The sequence below is a fragment of the Colletotrichum gloeosporioides genome (genome assembly GCF_011800055.1).
Source record: "Colletotrichum gloeosporioides strain Lc1 chromosome Unknown consensus_57, whole genome shotgun sequence".
In the NCBI taxonomy this organism is placed as follows: domain Eukaryota; kingdom Fungi; phylum Ascomycota; class Sordariomycetes; order Glomerellales; family Glomerellaceae; genus Colletotrichum; species Colletotrichum gloeosporioides.
The window spans coordinates 166,228-186,162 of NW_025544702.1; the positions used below are offsets into that span (position 1 = coordinate 166,228).

General features: G+C 54.6%; 7 protein-coding genes across 7 annotated transcripts; 3 read left to right on the forward strand and 4 right to left on the reverse strand.

Annotated features, from left to right (window-relative positions):
• Positions 1–259: 259 nt before the first annotated feature.
• GCG54_00009685 (Vacuolar protein sorting-associated protein 26) lies at positions 260–1,410 on the reverse strand (the record flags this gene model as incomplete). Its single annotated transcript, XM_045409625.1, has 4 exons — positions 260–393; positions 449–590; positions 644–1,116; positions 1,194–1,410. The coding sequence occupies 4 exons, from the start codon at positions 1,408–1,410 to the stop codon at positions 260–262; spliced, it is 966 nt and encodes a 321-aa protein (XP_045262149.1).
• A 357-nt stretch (positions 1,411–1,767) lies between these two features.
• GCG54_00009686 (60S ribosomal protein L9-B) lies at positions 1,768–9,531 on the forward strand (the record flags this gene model as incomplete). The annotated part of the gene is made up of 8 exons (XM_045409626.1): positions 1,768–2,092; positions 2,453–2,500; positions 2,634–2,889; positions 2,944–3,121; positions 3,179–3,228; positions 7,858–8,183; positions 8,341–8,869; positions 8,919–9,531. 8 exons carry the CDS (start codon positions 1,768–1,770, stop codon positions 9,529–9,531), a joined length of 2,325 nt encoding a protein of 774 aa, XP_045262150.1.
• GCG54_00009687 (uncharacterized protein) lies at positions 4,432–5,619 on the reverse strand (the record flags this gene model as incomplete). Its single annotated transcript, XM_045409627.1, has 2 exons — positions 4,432–4,511; positions 4,563–5,619. 2 exons carry the CDS (start codon positions 5,617–5,619, stop codon positions 4,432–4,434), a joined length of 1,137 nt encoding a protein of 378 aa, XP_045262151.1.
• A 1,021-nt stretch (positions 9,532–10,552) lies between the features above and the next one.
• On the forward strand, positions 10,553–11,607 carry GCG54_00009688 (Ribulose-phosphate 3-epimerase; the record flags this gene model as incomplete). The annotated part of the gene is made up of 4 exons (XM_045409628.1): positions 10,553–10,668; positions 10,793–10,919; positions 11,011–11,256; positions 11,341–11,607. The coding sequence occupies 4 exons, from the start codon at positions 10,553–10,555 to the stop codon at positions 11,605–11,607; spliced, it is 756 nt and encodes a 251-aa protein (XP_045262152.1).
• A 231-nt stretch (positions 11,608–11,838) lies between these two features.
• On the reverse strand, positions 11,839–13,207 carry GCG54_00009689 (Cysteine desulfurase-like protein ustD; the record flags this gene model as incomplete). Its single annotated transcript, XM_045409629.1, has 4 exons — positions 11,839–11,897; positions 11,952–12,857; positions 12,904–13,037; positions 13,092–13,207. 4 exons carry the CDS (start codon positions 13,205–13,207, stop codon positions 11,839–11,841), a joined length of 1,215 nt encoding a protein of 404 aa, XP_045262153.1.
• A 1,077-nt stretch (positions 13,208–14,284) lies between these two features.
• On the forward strand, positions 14,285–16,315 carry GCG54_00009690 (Prolyl 3 4-dihydroxylase ofd1; the record flags this gene model as incomplete). The annotated part of the gene is made up of 1 exon (XM_045409630.1): positions 14,285–16,315. The coding sequence occupies one exon, from the start codon at positions 14,285–14,287 to the stop codon at positions 16,313–16,315; it is 2,031 nt and encodes a 676-aa protein (XP_045262154.1).
• A 429-nt stretch (positions 16,316–16,744) lies between these two features.
• On the reverse strand, positions 16,745–18,919 carry GCG54_00009691 (Endopolyphosphatase; the record flags this gene model as incomplete). Its single annotated transcript, XM_045409631.1, has 2 exons — positions 16,745–18,645; positions 18,730–18,919. The coding sequence occupies 2 exons, from the start codon at positions 18,917–18,919 to the stop codon at positions 16,745–16,747; spliced, it is 2,091 nt and encodes a 696-aa protein (XP_045262155.1).
• Between the last annotated feature and the right edge of the window lie 1,016 nt (positions 18,920–19,935).

Sequence of the window (19,935 nt, forward strand, 5' to 3'; positions counted from 1 at the left end):
AAAGTAGACGCACAAGGCGCGGTGATGGCAGCAGAGAGCATGTACAAGTAATCAGAATCATTCCGGATAAGAAAACTTCGGATACACCAGATACCTCACGAATTGCATGGATTGGGCTTTGGTATTTTCGATGGAAGAGAAATAATTTCATTTTTCGTATCAGTCAGACCCAGCTTCTTTACCCCAAACGCCGTGACATATGCTAAAAGTGCGTGACCTCCGCCGGTTATTATCATACTTGCAGCATTGCAACACAGCTCTACGCTTGCGAGGGCTGTGGCATCAGCTTGGGGTTCTCGGGGGCAGCAGCCATGATCATAGTTTGACCTTGGGCTGCGTCCGGTGCTTGGCGGTAGAGAATGATTTCGGACTGTTTGAAATATCTCCGAGCATCTTCCAGAGGTTAGCAAAGGATTGGCCTGCCGCAGAATGCGCGCGGTCTCCCTACCTTCGTCAATGAGAACCAAGCTGAGGTAGTACCTGGTCGAAAACTTCTTGTTTACATCCCGGAATGTAGGGGTCAAGTCGAAGCCTCCAAGGAAGAGACGAATAGGGATAGTCTCTCCTCTGGACGGGGATCCGTCCATGATCTGCAAGCAACAGTCAACATCTATCCGCATAAATTTGAAATGGAGACACTCACCTCGAAGCGCACCAAGGTCTCACTTTCGTTGTACTGGTTCGGCGCTGCGCCCGTCGTCTCCCTCCTGATGATGGACAGTTCCATATGCTTGATCTTGAGTCGGACGAGAAGGAAGTATATACGGCCAACAATGACGTCCTTGAGATGGTACTTGCTCTTGGAGTACTCAAATTCAATGTGCAGACAGTCCTCAATACCGACGTCCATTTTGATGGACGAGTTCATCTCAGGGGGTATGCGGTACGAATAGACCCAGATATCCTTCTCGCGGATAACGTCGGCCATGCGGCGAGAGACCGTGACGCGGACGAAGTAGCGGAGCTTGACATTGATGCCATTGTACGACTCGTACTGCTTCTCGACGTTTTTGAAGTTAAAGTCGAAGGTTTGAGGGTGCTGCAGCTCGCCTGGCGCCGCGAGCTCCTGGACGAGGGAGAGGAATTCGTAATGGTTACCACGGTCGAAGAACATTTCTATCGAAGATATGTGAGTTTCGAATGTTCCGATGATGCGCAAACATGCGCAATCAGAAGAAAGACCAGTTACATACCTATCGTGCCGATGAATTGAACCTTGATGCCGGTATGCTCTAGTCGCTTGCCGTCCTTGGGTCGGATGGTCACGGCGCCCTTGACAGACTCGCCGTCCATGTATAAAGGCGCTTTCTCGCGCCTGTTCTTGTCGAGCTTGACATCGACCATGGACCGCTCGTCGGCGTCCTCTAGCACGATGTCGATGTCGACGGGGGTCGAGAAGAAGTACGACATCTTAGCTTCGGTGGTTACCCGGATCCCGCGCGATTACTCCGTTTCGGAGATGCCTGATGGCTGAGATATATGAGGGCAAGCCAATTGTGGTGACCTCCTGCTCGGATCGGTTTCGTGGTTGGTATGGCTGGGGCGATCGGACTCGGTCGTGGTCTTGGAGGAATGGCGTTGCTGACGTACGTGCATTCAACGTCCCTGGGTATTACTTGATGCTGCTGCTGCTGCTATTGCGCCGACCCATTCAGCTGTCGGAGGTGGGCTGGGAGGAGCTCCCGGGCGTGGCCTCTCTCATTGGACAGATGCCACACGTGACAGTGCCAGGCAGTCAACATTGCAAGAGAGGCTAGTCTGGTCAAGATGTGGCTGAAGCTGGCCTTCTGCCCCACCATAGGAGTGCAATGTGGCGTCGCTTTGCGGTCCAAGTTGCACGCTTTACGTCGACGCACGAGCCAGGTAAGTTGGGGATCGCTCCCCCTCTGCTCACGTGCACGCGAGCCCTACCTTCCGAAAATAATCCCACAGCGAAATTCGACTTACGACCGGCGAACTTTTTGGAGACCCGACCCTCAACGCCCAACGATACCCTCACAGACCAGTCGCCAATCGCCCAGCCGACAACCCCCCCCCGACGTCAAGATGAAGTACATTCACTCCCAGGAGTCCCTTGACATCCCCCAGGATGGTATGTGAACACCGTCGTCGTTGTCGTCGACAGAACGACTCGCGAGAAAAAGCCGCGCAAAAATATACACAACCGTCGAACTCCACGGCCAACATGTGCGGCCCTGCGAGCTCCGCCGGACTCTGAAATTTGGGACACGAAATACTCTCTCCGCATCCGCCTATATATCTCTACGTCTCCTCAATGCCGGCCATGCTCTGCGCTCGCGCGCTGGGGGAATGCGACGTCAGGGAGAGCGATAATGGGATCGGCGGGGACGGAGAGGGTGTTTGGGGTTGAAAAGTTTTAGACTGTGGATGAGCTCGAAAGGAGCAGTAGTGGCAGGCAATTGAATGCATGCTGACTTGGATTCTCCAACAGTCAAGGTTCACATCAAGTCCCGCGTCGTCACCGTCGAGGGCCCCCGTGGTAAGTCTTACACATGCATCTTTTTCACCCTCTTTCGCGTTGTTGGCCAGCTACAGAGCAGCCGGCGTGATTCCGTCACGCAGCCCAAAGGGGTATCTGCCTTTAGGAAGTCATGGGCTGACCAGATCAATAGGCAAGCTGGTGAAGGATCTCAGCCACTTGGCTGTCAACTTCTCCCAGCCCCAGAAGGGCACCATCAACATTGAGATCCACCACGGCTCAAGAAAGAACGTTGCCACTCTCCGCACCGTCCGCACCCTCATCAACAACCTGGTTGTCGGTGTCACCAAGGGCTACAAGTACAAGATGCGCTACGTCTACGCCCATTTTCCCATCAACGTCAACGTTGAGAAGAACTCCGAGACTGGCCTGTACGAGGTTGAGATCCGGTATGTATCAATGCGTCCTTTCATATAGGCATCATCGTACTGACTCTCAACTAGCAACTTCATTGGTGAGAAGCTCGTCCGCCGCGTTGTGATGCGCGCCGGTGTCGACGTCGAGGTCTCCAAGGCCCAGAAGGATGAGCTCGTCCTCTCTGGCAACTCCCTCGAGGCCGTCTCCCAGTCTGCTGCCGACATCCAGCAGATCTGCAAGGTCCGCAACAAGGATATCCGTAAGGTATGTTGGCACTTAAACTCAGCCCTCAGAAACCCCAGCATCCTAATCCCGATCTAGTTCCTTGACGGTATGTACGTCTCTGAGAAGGGCAACATTGTCGAGGACCAGTAAACGCGACATTGTCACGTAATGTGTGATGGTTTAGTGTTTTCGAGGCCCTCGGTCTCTGCGGGGAAAAAAAAACTTCTGGGTTCTGGTCTGGGTTCTTATGACAAGGAGTGGCCGGGGTTCAATCATTTGCAGGCACAGCATAGCACCCAAAAAGATGGTGTCGTGTGAGTGTAGCGCAGGGCTATACCATCAAAAAGCAAGAAGACGCACCAGCTCGCTTATGAGCGGTTTACTCGAATACTGCCTGTCTAAAGTCTATATGCATGAAACGAATTGGCGTTTATTGGTGAAATGATACCTCTTCAAAACCCCCATGCCCTTCCCTCGCTTCGTATCTGGTGCTTGGTGACGAGAAGGTATTTTGCACGGGCGCATGCTGACTGAGCCACCAGGAGTTCATTCGGCATTCGCTAGAGGCTAGGCGATGTGGGAAAGCATTCCGCTCTTTTGCAGGACAAATGTTGCCGCAGACTTTGACCCAAGTTTCGTATGTTCATCTGAACATGGCTTCCAGACCCAATTTCACAGCAAGCATTGTGTGGCCTCTGCGGGAAGTCAAAAGACAATTAAGTATGACGGAATCATTTCGTCTGATGCATTACGGTGGCTCGTCGGCTTACGAGCTTACCACCAAAAGTTTCGTCTACAACATTTAAATCGTTCTTACATCGTACATGCTATGCTGGGGCTATGTGTGTGTGGTATGGAAGCACGCCAAGAAAAACTTCGGAATCGCTCGAAAGGAGAGGGCCGCCATGTCCAGGGGATCTTCTCTCGCCCCCCTTTTCGTCGTCGTCTTCGTCTCCTTCGTCTCCAAAACCATCATTCCACCCCGTTTCANTTCTCTCGCACCCCTTTTCGTCGTCGTCTTCGTCTCCTTCGTCTCCAAAACCATCATTCCCCCCCGTTTCATCGTAATCGTTCCAATCTCGCGTTCGTTTCTGAAATCAATGTTCCTCTTTGTCGCCGCATGGTTCATCTTCCATGCTGTGGTGTTGTTGTCTTGTGTCCTTCCGGTGTCACACTCGACAACCTAAAGCCAAATTATGATTTGTTCCCCCTTGAACGCCGGTTGAAAGTAGAGAAATAATACCAATTTATGTACGTCCGAAGCATGTTCAAGCCTCAAAAACAAAGCCAGTCAAAGAGACATTCGAAAGCATATGCGTATTGGCGAGTCTCGAGAAGAACTCAGTTTTCTACCGCCGTGAGTGCCGCGTAGTGCGGGTGCCACGCGTGTGGCCCGTTCGGTGAGTTCTTCCCCCAGAGCTCGAACTGCCTAGGTAGGAGGTCAGATTCGATCTAGTCCGAGAATCCCATGAAGACTCACTGGGACTTGTCCCCGTGTAGGAGTAATACGAGTCGGTGTATGTTGATCGCTCGGGCTTGCGTGCGGGTTTGTCCTTCTTCATGTTCAACAGAGCCGCCATGGTTGCGGCCGCGGCACCGAGGCCCAACCATTTGGCGCCCTCCTTCTTCTCTTCCTTGCGACGAGAGGCAGACGCGGGGCGGCCCCCGCCGAACCAACCGCCGTGAGATGGGCGATGAGAGTGAGCAGAAGGCATGCGGCTGCCGTGACGTGAATATCTTTCTTCGACAACCTCGACACGCTCGCGACTGCGTTCCTTCTTCTTACCACCAAAGATGAGGCCCCAGAGACCACGAGCAATGCAGCAGAAGCAGAGCAGCATTAGCAGGCCGAGACCAGCGAGCGTGCCGATAACAATGCCCGCAATGGCGCCGCCGCTCAAGCCACCGCCGGTACCTTCATCGGCGATTGGTACCGCGGTTCCGGTTCCCGTTGCCGTCTGGGATGCGAACGTGCCAGTGGCCCCGGTGCTAGTGACCCTGTAAGGAGCAGAGAACTGTGTCGTTATAGGAACGCCGTTGGAGGTGATTGTTGTGATGTCCCAGCCCTTCTGGGCGCATTGGCCAGAGTAGGCGCAATACTGGTTAGAGGCACAGCAAATGCTGCCGCACGCCGTCTCTCCGTCGTTCTGAGGAACGCAAGTCGCGCCGGTGCCGCCTCCTCCCGACGCCTTTGTCGTCTCGGGCCAATTGGTGGTGACTGTGCTCGTGAAAGTGTTCGTCTCTGTCCATGTTGTAGTGTAGATGCCATAGCCTCCGCCGCCATTGACTGTGCTACAACCAGCAATGTTGTTGACGGTGTAGCACTGCTCGCCAGAGCCGCAGCAGTACTGAGAATCAGCGCCACATCGCTGGACACAGTCGCGTTTCATGAACTTGTCACCAAGCTCGTAAAAGAGGTTGTTGGCGATGTTTTGCAAAGGATACGGATGGGCGAGAATCGGAGTGGGGGCGGAGACCAAAAGAACAAGGCCGGCAGCGACCCAAGAGGCCGCGCCCGATTGCTTGTTCCGGCCCATTCTGACGGAAGGCGCAGCGCGGCGTGGTTGTAGGCCAGGAATGTGAAGAGTCGAAGAACAAAACGGCAGGATGAAAAACTGGCAAATCGCGGCCGACGCTTGCAGCGAGATGTGTCGCGGAGCTTGTCTCGTCTCGTCGCCTCGGGGGCTACGGTGGATGGGTGCGTAGGTAGGCAAGTAGGAGGAATGATCAAGAGAAATAATGAGGTATTAATGGCTGGGTAAGGAAGAGCGTGGAATGTGAGAAGAGCGAGTGAGCTGGTCGGCCCAGTCTGTTAGTGTGCAGACCGCAAAGTGTAAGCCAGCAGCTGCTGTATTATCGACAGGGTCGCTCTCGACGCTTGTAATGTTATTGAGAGTTTTGCTAGAGGGGAAAAGACCAAGGATTCGGGAAAAGAACGAAATCTGCCGACAAGGTGACTTTAAGAGAGGGTAGTGGACAGACTTGAGCGTAGTATTACTTGGTTTGGGCAGAGAGTTTTTTTTTTTTTAGTTTTTTTTTTGGCGGGATTCCCAACCTCCTCTCTCGGGGCCAAGTCCAACCTCTTCGATTTTCCTCTGCTGTCACCACACCCGCATCCACACTGACACTGACACTGGCACCCACAATGCTACCCTCGAATGATACGAAATGTCGCAGGGATCTGGTCTCACCGATTAGCTGTCCAGTCTGCAATCTGCAGCGCAGGGCGGAGGCTCTGGAGCAAGGCTTCTCTACGTCTCTCTCTCTCTTTCTCCTTTGTGATTGATCGATTCCGTCGCAGCTACTGGCAGACAAATTCTGGCGCTGTTCCTGAAGATCGGGCACCGAGAGATGAGTCTTGAATCGAAAGAGCGAGGGTATTAAAGTGGTTCCATGGCGCTGGTGCGGGGAGATGCCTGTGTGAGCTGGCAAACGAATAGCCTTCACTTTTGTGACTGGTCCGGCTCAGAGCGCCTGGCCTCCACTGTTTATCTGCAGGGGTCGATCCGTCCACTGGGCGACGACGATGGTGACCGGGGGCGCTGGACAATCGATAGGAAAAGAGCGCAGGAGACAGAGGTGACGACGGGAACCAGTTCCAACTTCCCGTCCGGCGCCCTGTGTTTCCCTGCTCTAGCGGCGTGTTCCCTGCCGTTTCTCACCCTTACACCGAGTTAAGTTGCACCTTCCTTCCTTGGCAGCACTCTTCTCTGTAGAATCGGGCGATGTAAGCTTGCTCATTCGCTGAGCCTGCCACCATGTCAGACGCCTCAATATGAGGGAGGCATCGGCTGCAAACCCATCGAAATCGCCCGCTTCGCCAAAGAGATATGATGCGGCGTCGCACGCTCTCCCGCCTTGTTGTCTACAGGACTAAGCCCCTAATTAGACCTTCAGCCGTGCAAACAGCATCTGTGAGGTGCATATGGCAGGCGAGGCAGATGGCAGCGCAGTGACAGCCGCTACAATTACCTTGTCGTTGTAGTTGTGGCATCGCGTTGGCATCTCACTAGCCGTCTGTCCGTGAGCTCCGGATTGCGGCAGGCCGACGGGATGTATTGTGCAGGGCATCGTCCACGCGAGCACTCCCACTTCGAATCGACGACGTATCTGTATGTTCCTGGCTAGAGCCGCCTCCCGCGGTATCCTGGGAATGCGTCTAAGGAGGTCTCAAGCATGGCGTGGGCCATTTCAATCATGGGGAAACTGTGCAGCGCATGCCGATTTGATGAAGATGACTGTGACAGCGGAGGAGTGCTGCCCCTGAATAAAATCGGGAGGCTGGAAATCGGGGCAGACTACATCATGGTTGCTATTTGGAGCCTGGAGGTGTGAGTAGATCTGGCACATGGGCGAGAAGCCAAGCCCTGTGAGTGGACTGACTGGCCTGGTATCCGTACGGCGGTACGGTGCACCGGACAAAGGTCTTCCAGGTGGATCGATGGTGCACCGCCGCACCCCAGCAGCTGGCTTCCCATTAAGCTGTATTATTGGCCACTTGTAAGCTTTGGTGGATCCTGGGAAGCTCTCATCTGTGGCTGATTTAGAATTGGACCTCGAGCCAATCAAGCGCGGTCGCTGACGCTGTGACTTGCAGCAGGGAAAGTGTACCCAAAAGTGGGCGTGCGCGGCTGCGGCTGCGGCGAGTGTGCTTGCTACGTTCATCAGACAGCTCCCACCTGCGACGACTACCTATCGAGGCACGCCGATTCCATCTACGCAGTTCATCCTCAACTCCCTCGGCGACGCACCTCCATCCATTTCGAAGCCGCCAGGGTCGCTCTCTCCCACCCACCGCCCCAAATGTCGATCGATCCTCCCACGTACCTGGCCTCGCTGCAGAGCAACATTCGCCAGCGGCCAATCCCCTGGGATGGTGCTGTTAGAGCAGGCACCATCACCGAGGACCACCTGGCCCGCATCCGCGCCGTCGACAAGGCGAAGAAGCCCGAGGCAAGGAAGGAAATTGTAGAAGGCGATCTCGATGGCTACCGCTCACTCTTTGTTGGGGAGCCCGGCAAGCCCAGCGTGCTGGAGTCTGCTGGAAAGCAGGCGAACGTCGTTCAATTCGTCCTCGTCCTGCTAGCCGACCTTTTGCCTAGTACGTCATGCGCAACTGTTCCCTATCAAGCCTTCTTTCTAGCAACCAACTCCTCTGCCCTAAGAATTGTGTGCTCCGAAATTGATTGCGGCGCTTTAATCTTATATCACGCGGGCCATATCGAATCTCAGCTAAACTGATCAACCTCGTTTCACAGGCGTACCGTCACTTGCGAAGGCTCTTATTAAGAATACAGACCCCTACAAACACTTTCTACCATTGCTCGCGCACTCCAACAACACCGAGGACCCGATCCCGTTGCTCACGTCGACTGCCCTGACCAAGCTGATGTCTCTCGCGCTCGACGAATCCCAGGCGACACGCAACGCCATTCCCGTCCTGCTCACATATCTCTCAGGCCTCGCCAAGAGCTCCGATGCGGGTCTTCAAGATATCGCAGTCCAGGAGTATTCCTCGCTACTTTTCGGACATGTTTCGCGGCAACAGTTCTGGAACCAAAGAAGCGAGACAATTTCTCCTTTGATCGACATTCTCAAGACTGCTGCGGGCATTGGAAGCAACGGCAGCTCTTCTGCAAGCATATGGAGTGGTAATGCTCCTTCGAGATCCACAGGCTTTGAGGGTTCGCTCGGTGGCGGAGTTGGGCTTCAGCTGTTATACCATGTTCTGTTGGTTGTCTGGCAACTGAGCTTTGAGGCTGATGAAATTGGTGACGACCTGAACGAGTACGTTGCCCGGGGAATCCATGACTACCTCCAAGCTAACAGTTGGCAGTGAGTACGACATCGTCTTGTTGTACACTCAGCTTCTTCGCCTGTCTCCAAAGGAGAAGACAACACGTTTGATTGTGTCGACCCTTTACAATTTGCTCGAAAAGAACCAGAAATCACTTCTCCCTACCGCAGTGCTTGCAAGGCTGCCTGCACTCCTCGAGAATCTCAGCGGCCGTCACTTGACCGACCCCGACCTCTTGGAAGATGTCCAGAAATTGAAGGAGCTGCTCGAGGAGTATACCAAGACGAAGACTACCTTTGACGAATACGTTGCAGAAGTTGAATCTGGCCACCTCCGGTGGTCCCCGCCTCACAGAAGCCAGGTTTTCTGGGCCGAGAATGCGCGCAAGATTCTCGAGCATGAGAACGGACAGGTCCCCCGTAAACTTGCCGATATCATGAAGAGGCCATGGGACAACGACAAGCAGGTGTTGGCCATTGCTTGCAATGATGTCGGAGCTTTGGTGAAGGAGGTTCCGGAAAAGAGGTACCAGCTGGAGAAGCTCGGCCTGAAGACCAGGGTCATGGAGCTCATGGGGGATGCAGACGAACACGTTCGGTGGGAGAGCTTGAAGGCGTTGGGAGGCTGGTTGAAGTACAGCTTTGACGGCTAAAGATGGTTCCAGCACAACTAGGACTATGGGCCAAAACACGTGTAAGTATAAATGGATGGGCGGGCAGCATTATCCAGGCAGTTAGAGTGGATCAGGACTCATTTCGAGTGTGCCGTGCTTTTATTTCTCGCAGCCCGACTGCTGCCAGCCGCCGTGCCGACGGTTTCGGCCGAGAAAGTGATGTGCTTCGTCTTTGCCCCTGCATCACACCACGAGGTTGACAGCACACCACGAAACGGCGTATAGTAATTTGAACAGAGCATTATGACGAAGTACCAAGACTTGATGATGATGGTGATTTTCGTGATCACCGGCGTGGGTGACGGCGGTGGTGTGTGTGTGTGTGTGTGGCCTTCGCCTTTCGCCTGTCGCTTTTCCTGTTTTCCGCATCGTGAGGTTTGTGTGTGGGGGTCAGTTGCGCACCTGATGAGCAAAATCCGCCCGGCGGATTATGGCCCGAGTGGCCCAGCATGACATTTTCCCAACGTCAAGACTTTGCCGACTTGGCCCCGTCTGGGACCCCGTCCGGCCACCGTCTCGCGGCCTTTGCCAGCCCAATGGGAGGGATTAGTGGAGCTATTCTAAGGCACAGCTCCTCGCGTGCGCCAGAGATGCTCCTGTAACTCCGATGGGACCCCGCGGCGTTATGTACTCCGGACCTTATCATACGGGCGGTACGTGCCCCGGCGGGTCGACCACCCCACCGCGTAGTGGACGTCAACCCCTCAATAATTAGCGGTTCTAGATTCTAGAATGTGGGAACAACCCAGCAAAACCACGGTGACCCAGGCTCTGCCCCGCTAAAAGAGCTGACCTGAGTTCAGGGTCCATACCTTACCATAGCTTCCGAGGGTCGCATGTTCCGTCGCAGCTTTCAGTGAACCCTCCCGCCCTCAACAGAACCTTCACGAATACGCACCCGCTCAAAAACACACATAATCCGTCCACACCGCTCCCTCCTCGGCCGTCTGCTTTCTTCCAAACCACATACACACACGACCATCCAATAACCTCAAACAAGATGGCGCCCAAAGCTATTGTTGCACCCTCGATCCTGGCGGCCGACTTTGCCGACCTCGGCGCATGCTGCTCACGCACAATTTCTCAAGGAGCCGACTGGCTTCATGTTGACATTATGTAAATACACCCCGCCAGAGCCAAAGTAGCCGAGGACGTCGCGAGATCCAAAACAGCAGACGCACGTCTGTCTCCGAACGACGCTCGAGAGCTTCAGGTCCGACAGAGCTGATCTGTGCCACAGGGATGGACACTTTGTGCCCAACATCACATTTGGGCCGGGTGTCGTGAGCAAGATCCGCGGCCACGTCACCAAGCCCTCTGAGAAGGACGGCAAGGGAACCTTCGATTGCCACATGATGATCTCTGAGGTGAGTCTCAAGTCAAGCTTTGATGGTGACAATGGTCACCAGGCAGCCAGAATACTGCAGCAGTCAACTAACAAGCTATGCTTCCCTTCAGCCTAAGAAGTGGGTAAAGGAGTTCAAGGACGCCGGCTGTGATCTTTACTGCTTCCACTACGAAGCCGCCTTCTCCTCCAACGCCGAGAGGCCCGAGGACAAATCCGACGAGACGACGAATCCCAAGGCTCTGATCCGCTACATTCACGAGCAAGGTCTGCATGCTGGTATCGCGATCAAGCCTGCAACGCCAGTTGACGTTCTCTGGGATATTCTTGAGAGCGAGGACCCCCTCGAGAGACCCGAAGTGAGTTTCCTTTGGTCCCGCCGATGCGCATGTTACACGACATGGGTTCTCCGTGCAGGTCGATACTAACTCGTCAAACCACAGATGGTCCTCGTCATGACGGTCGAGCCCGGCTTCGGCGGGCAAAAGTTTATGGCCTCTGAGCTACCCAAGGTTCAAGCCTTGCGCGAGAAGTACCCAGACCTCAACATTGAGGTCGATGGCGGTCTCGGAGCCGGCACCATTGACCAGGCAGCCGATGCTGGTGCGAACGTCATTGTGGCGGGTAGCGCTGTTTTTGGCGCAAAGGACCCGTCAGAGGTCATTTCGATGTTGAAGTCGGCCGTGGAGAAGAGGATCGGCAAGCTCTGAAAATGGCATGTGGCGGGCTACCAGATGATGTTTACGACTTTGATGTGTGCGCTTCTTTTGTTGGTTGATTTATATTTGCGCGGGGACAAAAAGGAAGCAAGCCATGCGTTTTTATGTTCGGTACATACTACAACTAAGTCGGACAACGCGCTCCCATAGTGGAAATGCGTTGGTCTTCTTAATCCTAATTGTATACAACTAGAAAAAGTTTTAAATTTTAAATTTTCCTTTTCACTTCTTTTGCGCCAGTGCTTTGTCTAAGGCGGCAACGAAGCTCTTGATTTCTTCCACTGTAACGGCGTCAGCTCTGATTCCGCAGCAAGAAAACATTGGCGAAGACTTACAGCTGTTGTAATGGACCATACTGACCCTGACGATACCGTCCGATGGATCCAGACCAAGCACATCTTTCAATAGACGATAAGAGTAGAAGTGGCCCCATCTGAATCCAAAGACTGTTTCCTTCTCGACGGTCTCGACCAACTCTCGCGCGCCCCAGTTCTTCACTCTGAAGCTGATCGTTGGGACACGGCGCTCGGTGCCTGCATCTGACTCGCCGTAGATGGTGACATCCCCCCGGCCGTTGAGATACTCTAGGAGGATCGACTGAAGCTGCCTCTCCTGCTCAATCTTCCCCTTCCAGCCGTCGGAATTCGGCGTACCGAGATACTCTAGAACCTTCGGCACGGCGGAAACCAGCTCGTAGCTGCCACCCGCCAAACCTAGCTTGCCCTCGAGCGTATCGCCCTGGTTGAAGAAGTGTCCCAACGACCGCATGTGGGTATCTTGCGCCTTGCGACTGGCGTACAGCATGGCCGTGTGCGGGCCGTAGACCTTGTACCAGGAGAAGGCGTAAAAGTCGATACCGAGGGCCTTGACATCGATGGGCCGGTGCGGGGCATACGCCACGCCGTCGACGCAGACGAGACCCCTTGGCGTGCTTTCGTGGACCAAGGATGCGATGGCCCCCACATCGTGGATTGTGCCGAGAATGTTGCTCGCATGGGTGCAGGTTACCAGGCGAGTCTTGTCTGAGAGCAGAAGTTTGAGATTGTCAACAGTGAGCTTGGGGTTGGGCGAGTTGTCTGGCTTCCACCACTTGAGAACCAGATCCTGGCGGGCGGCAAGGTCGACCCAGGATGCAATGTTGGCCTCGTGATCAACTCCGGAGACAACGATCTCATCGCCTTTGCTGAAGGAGAAGGTGTGAGAGAGGTTCCTGAACAGCTGAGTAGTCGAAGCGCCGAAGACTGCTTGATCAGTTGAGTTACAAAGGGTGGGACTGGACATTGTTACCAATTTCATCGGGGGATGCATTGATGTAATTGGCTCCGGCCTGATAACCGTCACCGTAAAGAGCAGTGGAGCGCTGGCCAACTTTGTATGAGGCTCCTAGCTGAACATTGGTCTGAGAGAGATAGTCGCGGATCCTGCGTCGCGTCAGTGGGTTGCGTATATGGCGGCCATAGGATTCAAGAACGTACGAGTCTATGACAGTCCCAAGAGTCTGACTTCCACCGGCGTTATCGAAGAAGACTTGGTCCTGGCTGAGGGCAGGGAACTTGGCCCTCGTGGCCGCGATCTCGATTTGTGCAGACATTTCCAGGTTCGACTTCCAAGGCTTAGTTTGTGTCCAGAGGATTGAAACCCTAAGTTCTTGCAATGAGGTGATTATGAAGTAGACGAGTTGCTGTGCGTGAGATAAGACGTTGGATGGATGACTCGGGCTCGACAAATTCAGCTCTTAAAGAATGGGACACTTGCAGTAGCTAGGTCTGTCGGCTTGCAAGCGGGGTTGAGCTGTCTTCGTAATTGAAGCAAGCACGCGGAGAAGCTGGGTCAAGATGCCAGCGAACTGCCCAATCGAGACACTAATGACCAAGAAGACGCACTTGGAGCCGCAATCGACGCCAATGAATGGGGATGCATGACACCAAGAGGACGGGCGGCGGGGTACTGAAGGACGCGGGGTCCATCGGCGGTTGGCAACGGCTCGCCGATGGGTCCGCTGCGGTCTCCAAGCGCTCCGTCCCAAGCCCGCATGCTCGGAAGCCACACCACGCTCACGCTGGCTGAGGTTGGCCGGCTCTTTCTGATGCGCTGGTCCTTCTCAGCCTGTTTTGAACTCCCCAGCGCCTAAGAGTAATATGTTGCAGGCGACGGCATTGGCTACTTACTCACAAGTCAAGGCTGGCGGTTCGCATTGTTACTCGACAACGAAGCATCCGGCGCTTGGTTTGTTATGCAAGTTTCTGGAAGCATTTGAATGGAAACAAGATCCCCTTCAAATGTGTATCCCGTCTGCGCTTATCTGCATTGCCAATTGTATGACCGGGTTGCATTTCACCTTTCTTCGTTGAGAAGGCTCTGGCCACCAGACTGAGCAGCGGTGTACCGCATTAAGAAACGTAGCAGGGCGCACCCAACGTCACTGTGGTGGACGGGAGGACGCATTGCGGTGCTCTGCAGGGGCCAACGCCGAGCCATGGGACGATTTGCCGCGAAAACAGCTGCTAGAATGGGCAACAGAAAAAACTTTATGTGGGACCTCAGCCCACGTCCGATCGAAGCTCTCGACCCAGATATGGTCTGGGAGGTTGCCAACATTTTTTTTTATTCCTCCTCCTCCGCGCACAGCAACACCTCCCTTCCCTCCCAGACCCATTGATCTCCCATAATGAAGCGCAAGGCCGAATCGCGGATTGACGACAAGAAGAAGTCCAAGAAGAAGTCCAAGACGAGTGAGCGAACCAGCACCTTTCTGTCAAGAAATGACGTCGCACTAACACCGAGTGCTACAACAGCTCTCTCGGCCGACGTCGCAAAGTCACGATTCCGCAAGGGCCTCTTCGACTCGAACGTCCTCGAGTCCTACACCGACGAGTATGCCAAGTCAAGCCCGTACAAACACTCCGTAATCACCGGCCTTGTCGACGACAAGCTCCTGCGCTCCGTCCGCGATGAGATCCGCGAAAACGTCTCCTTCACCCCCAAAGAGACCGACATCTACAAGATCCACCAGTCCGGCGACCTCGCCAACCTCGACGGCCTCGACGATGAGGCCCTCGCCAAGCTTCCCTCCCTCCTCTCTCTGCGCGACGCCATCTACTCCGAGACTTTCCGCAACTATGTGTCCCACATCACAGGCTGCGGCCCATTGAGCGGTCGCAAGACCGACATGGCCATCAACGTTTATACACCTGGCTGCTACCTCCTCTGCCACGACGACGTGATTGGCAGCCGTAAGGTCAGCTACATCCTGTACCTCACCGACCCAGACAAGCCGTGGAAGGCCGAATGGGGCGGTGCTCTCCGTCTATTCCCTGTCGACGAGCTCGAAGGTAAGGACGGCGAAGTTGCCAAGACGCCTGCGCCGGATCACACCAAGGTCATACCGCCGGCCTGGAACCAGCTTTCCTTTTTCGCCGTGCAGCCGGGTGAGTCCTTCCACGACGTCGAGGAGGTCTACCACGCCGAATCCAAGGCTCAGCTCGAGGAAGATGGTGGCCGCATCCGCATGGCCATCTCTGGCTGGTTCCACATCCCCCAGATTGGCGAGGACGGATATGTAGAGGGTGCCGAGGAGAAGCAGGTCAAGAACTCGGGTCTCATGCAGTTGCAGGGCAACCCTGACCAGCACGACACCCCGCGCTCGCGGCCCGTCAAGATCAACGAGCCCGGCTCGGATCTGGCAGCCGGCTTTGACGAGGCTGGCCTTGAGTTCTTGCTCAGGTACATTAACCCACAGTACCTAACGCCAGACACGTTGGAACAGATCACAGAGCATTTTGAAGAGAATTCGAGCATCACGCTCTCCAATATTCTGTCAAAGAAGTTCAGTGCCCGGTTGAGGGAGTACATTGAGTCTCAGGAGAAGGCTGCGCTTCCAGAAGACTGCAGCAAGATCGAGAAGAAGTCGGCGTGGCGCGTCGCCCGTCCTCCGCACAAGCACCGCTTTCTCTACCAACAGCCTGCAGGCGCTGACGAGCTACGCAGCTCGCAGGAGGAGAACCCCCTGACAGAGCTCCTCGACAACCTGCTCCCCTCGCGTCAGTTCCGCGAGTGGCTACAGGTTGCCACCGGCACGGTCGTTGAGAGCCACGAATTCCTCGCTCGTCGATTCCGTCACGGTCTGGATTACACGCTCGCTACAGGGCACGAGGGCAAGCCGCGTCTGGAGTTCAACCTCGGCATTACCCCTTCAAAGGGTTGGGGGGATGATGAAGAGGAGGAGGAGGAGAAGCAGGCTGGGGAAGAAGAGGTAGAAAAGTCCAATGGCGAGTCCAAGAAGGATAAAAAGGGCAAGGGTAAGGCCAAGGCCAAGGCCAAGTCCAAGCCGGAGCCTGAGCCGGAAGAGGAGCTTGAGGTTGGTGGTCACGAGGTCTATATGGCCGGCGATGATGGTGAGGAGGAAGAGGATGCGGCGATCTACAAGTCGAGCGGCGACGATGACAACATCCTCTTCTTCCAGGCTGCGGCTTGGAACAAGCTCACGCTGGTGCTTCGCGACAGCGGTACTCTGCGCTTCGTCAAGTACGTTGGACGTGCTGCCAAGGGCGACCGCTGGGATATCTCGGGTTCCATTGGCATCGACGCCGACGACCTCGAGGCTCAGATCAACGCCGAGTCCGATGACGAGGATTCGGAGGAGGACGAGTGGGATGGCTTCTCCGACCCTCCTGCCGGAGAGTCGAGTGAGAGCGACTAAATCATTCCACTTGTAACGACATGTGAAAAAAGAAAATGCGACCTTGCTTCCCCGTTTCCGGATTATGTAGGAATCTGCCGGTAGACCAAAAGTACCTAATGAATGACAAAATGACTTCTGGATTCTTTCTACTCATTGCAACCCAAAGCTCGCAGAGCCATGCTACGAAAAAAGCCAGTGCCAAGAAAGCCGCCAATCAAACACGCCATGTTGCAGCCTTGTAAATGCTTCATTTTGCGAACGTGTGTATTGCTCGAATGAAAGAAGACGAACAGGAAAAAGACAAATTTCGCTAACCTTGATCATGCTCCCCGAACGCCCCCTTCATCTAATCATGCAAAAAAAATAGCAACACGATAAACGACAATGCAGAATTTGAACGATGCACCCCGCAACGCTCTCTCCCCCTCTAGGCATCTTTCCGAATCTCTAAAATTTCTTCAGATCCTTCTCCGGCACCGTCCTGACGAAGGCATGCTTGAGGAAATGCAACCACACCTTATTGTGCTTCTTCTTCTTCTTGCCGCCTTTCTTGCCCTTCTTTCCTTTCTTCTTCTTCTCCGTCTCTACGTCTTCGTCTACGTCGTCAGAATCATATTCTTCGTCATCGTTCTCCTCTATGTCTCCTTCGCTGTCGTCTTCAAAGTCTTCCGAAAGGACCTTGCCTTTGGCGCTCTCCTGACCGATGCGGTGAGCCAACTTGACGTAGCTCCGCACGGTCAGATCTGACAGGCCGTAGATCTTGTCCGTGAAGGTGCTGTATTCAATCTCGAACTCGAAGGGATTCGGCTTGGGCTTGCTGGACTTGGGATCCTTGTCCTTATGGATGCCGTCGCGCCACTTGCTGCCTGATGCGCCTTCCTCGTGCGTCATATCGTTGTTGATGTAGGTCAGGTTCGCAAAGTACTGGGTATACCCAAGGAACGTCAGGGGCTGAGGGTCGTAAGCCGGGCCTGGGCCTGTTCCTGCAGGTGGTGGCTCAGGAACGACCAGGTTGGGATCCTCGCCCATGTCCGGCTTCTTGTCTTTGCCCTTCTTTCCTTTCTTGCCCTTCTTCCTCTTCTTAGCGGCCTCCACATCACGCTTCAGTTCCTCGTGTATCGGATCATCGTCGGTCGGCAGCTGGATCGCCGGCAGCGCATCGTTGAAGGAATCGGTCCAAACCGCCGCGTTTTCAAGCCCAGAGATGTTGTACTCCATGACCCGAATGGTGGGGAAGTAGTTGGGCACAATGCTGGGACCGATGAGGGAAAGATGGTATCGCTCGGCGTACTTACCGCCCAGGTCCTTGGACGGCTTCTTCTTGCCTTTCTTCTTCTTCTTCTTCGTCTTCTCTGGCTCCACGGCGTCGGCCTCATCGAGGAGGGCCTTGGACACGTTCGGAAGTTTCGACCAGCCTTCTCGCAACTCTTGGAGGTAGTCCGCTGCAGACTGAATTTCAAGTTCGTCCTCGAAAGCTTCTCGACCAACGTCATCGTCAACGGCGAAGCCGCTGAGGACATCGATGTCCATATCCTTAGTATCATGCACAATGAAGTGGTCGATGTTCATGTGACCATACAGAGACCCGACGACAACGTCACGGTATTGTCGCATCCATAAGTTGTACTTTTGCCAGCATGTCTCGTCCCAGTTCTTCTTGCTGTCGGTGCGGGCCGGGGGCACATGGCCCATCAGGATCGCCTTCATGCCACGCTCGCGGAGGAATTGCAGCTGCACGCGGAGCCATTCCATCTGCTTGAAGCCAGGTTCCGAGGGCTGCTGGCAGTCATCGACGCCCGCATTTCGGTCAAAGAAATATAGCGTATTCAAGCTGAAGACCGCCAGCTTATTGGGGATAACCTCAACGTAGAACCAGCCACCGAAACCGAACGAGTGACGTTGCTCCTCCGGGATGAAACGCTTCCAGATCTCCGAGTAATATCCCAGCCACTTGTTAGGGCCCGGTCGCAGGATATTGTGCGGCAGAATGTCGTTGTTTCCAAAGGTGGGAATGACCGGTACGGTCATGCGCGTGGAATCGGTCGGGTGAGCGAATGTTTCGACGAATTTGTCGGCGATCAGTCGATTCGTGCCAAGCACCTGGCTGGCATTTCGAGGAATTTCTTCATCGCTGTCGTGGCGCGCCGAGTCGCCAGTCCAAATGACGAAGTCGATGTCGTCGGCGATGTTCTTCGCAATCCAGTCGAAAGTTGCGTCTACAAGGGAAATGGGGGAGTCGCAGTCTGAGGTTTCTGCGCCGTAGTAGCCTGAAGGCCCGCTGTCCCTGTGGCAAGCTATATCTTCTTGCGTTGAGGTGTGTGCTTTGTAGAACTGGTCTGGGTGGAAATCTATAGGATCGCCGCACGGCAGCTGTTAGCCATTTCTGTCCCAATTGCGAGTAATCGGGTGTGCTCGGGTTGCATTTCACGTACCTGTAATGTGCAGAAACTTCCCGCTCAAGCGGCGAGGCTCTTCCTGAATTCTTGCAGGCGCAGACGCAGAGCCAATGACTTTTTGCGGCCCGCTGACGACGGGCGTTGCAGTGACGCCATGCAGAAACTGCTGCTGGAGCAGGGCGAGGTGCAGAGGCAGCAAGCCCACTATTGCGGGTAGAGACCGCATTACTGGGAGGCAGGCCCACGGCGCGCGGTGCCTGGGTAGGTCTTTTTTTTTCTGGGTAGCTTTGGCGTGTTGTGTAGGTAGGCGCGCAACGTTCAGCCGAAGAGAGAGGACGAAATCTGAGCTTGAGAGCGACAGGTCGCGTGGGAGCGAGCGGGAGCGAAGGGTGAATCGGAATTTGCGGTATGGGATGACGGGGGAGCGATTCAAGGTTATTAAATCATGGTTTTCCTTCCCCGAGCTTCTTTCGTCCCCGTAGAAAATAGGTAGATGAAGACCAAGTGCGGTCTGTAAATGGTCCGAACAGGGACTTGACTTGCTTTCTGGCTTGGCCGTGACCTGGGTCACTTTCAGGGCTCCGGGGCTGGGCGAGGCGGGCGCAGGGACCAGGGACCAGGGACGCTACCTGGGAAGCTGAGAATGTTGGGTGGTGGTGCCTACCTACGTAACTCGTAAGGGTGTGTCCAGCAGTATTGCTTGTACCTTTCGTCCCTTTTTTCTTCTTGTTCTTTTTTTTCCCTCTCTTTTCCTTCCTCCTTGTTCTCCCTCCGCTTCCTCTGCAACAGCCCAAGGGCGCAAGAAAAGACAAAAAAGGGCCAGGGATCCACGTCAGAGTTACAGCTCTTGGGGAGGTCCCGGCTCGCTATGCTGCGTCTCGAATGGTGGTGGGAAGACCCTAAAATAAAAAACCAGTTGAACTCGAGGGGTGATCCTCCCGCCGCCCGCTCGTGGGCTTTTAATCTGACGGCCAGAGAAGGCAGTGATGATGTTTTTGTGACTGACCGTCGTTTGCCACTGTTGCTGCTGACCGCCTGTGACTGGGAATATGGTTGTCAGCGAGAGCGTCACAAGCGCCATCGTCTAAGACTCAGACGCCAGGCGGGAAGGGCGTCGTCCCATGCTTTTTAATGTGCTGCCAGTCCGATCCTTCCGGCCAATCCAGGTTGCGCATCGTCGCATGCCGTCGCCGTCGTCTGCCACGCTTGCAAAAAAAATAAAAAAAAATAAAAAAAAAAAAT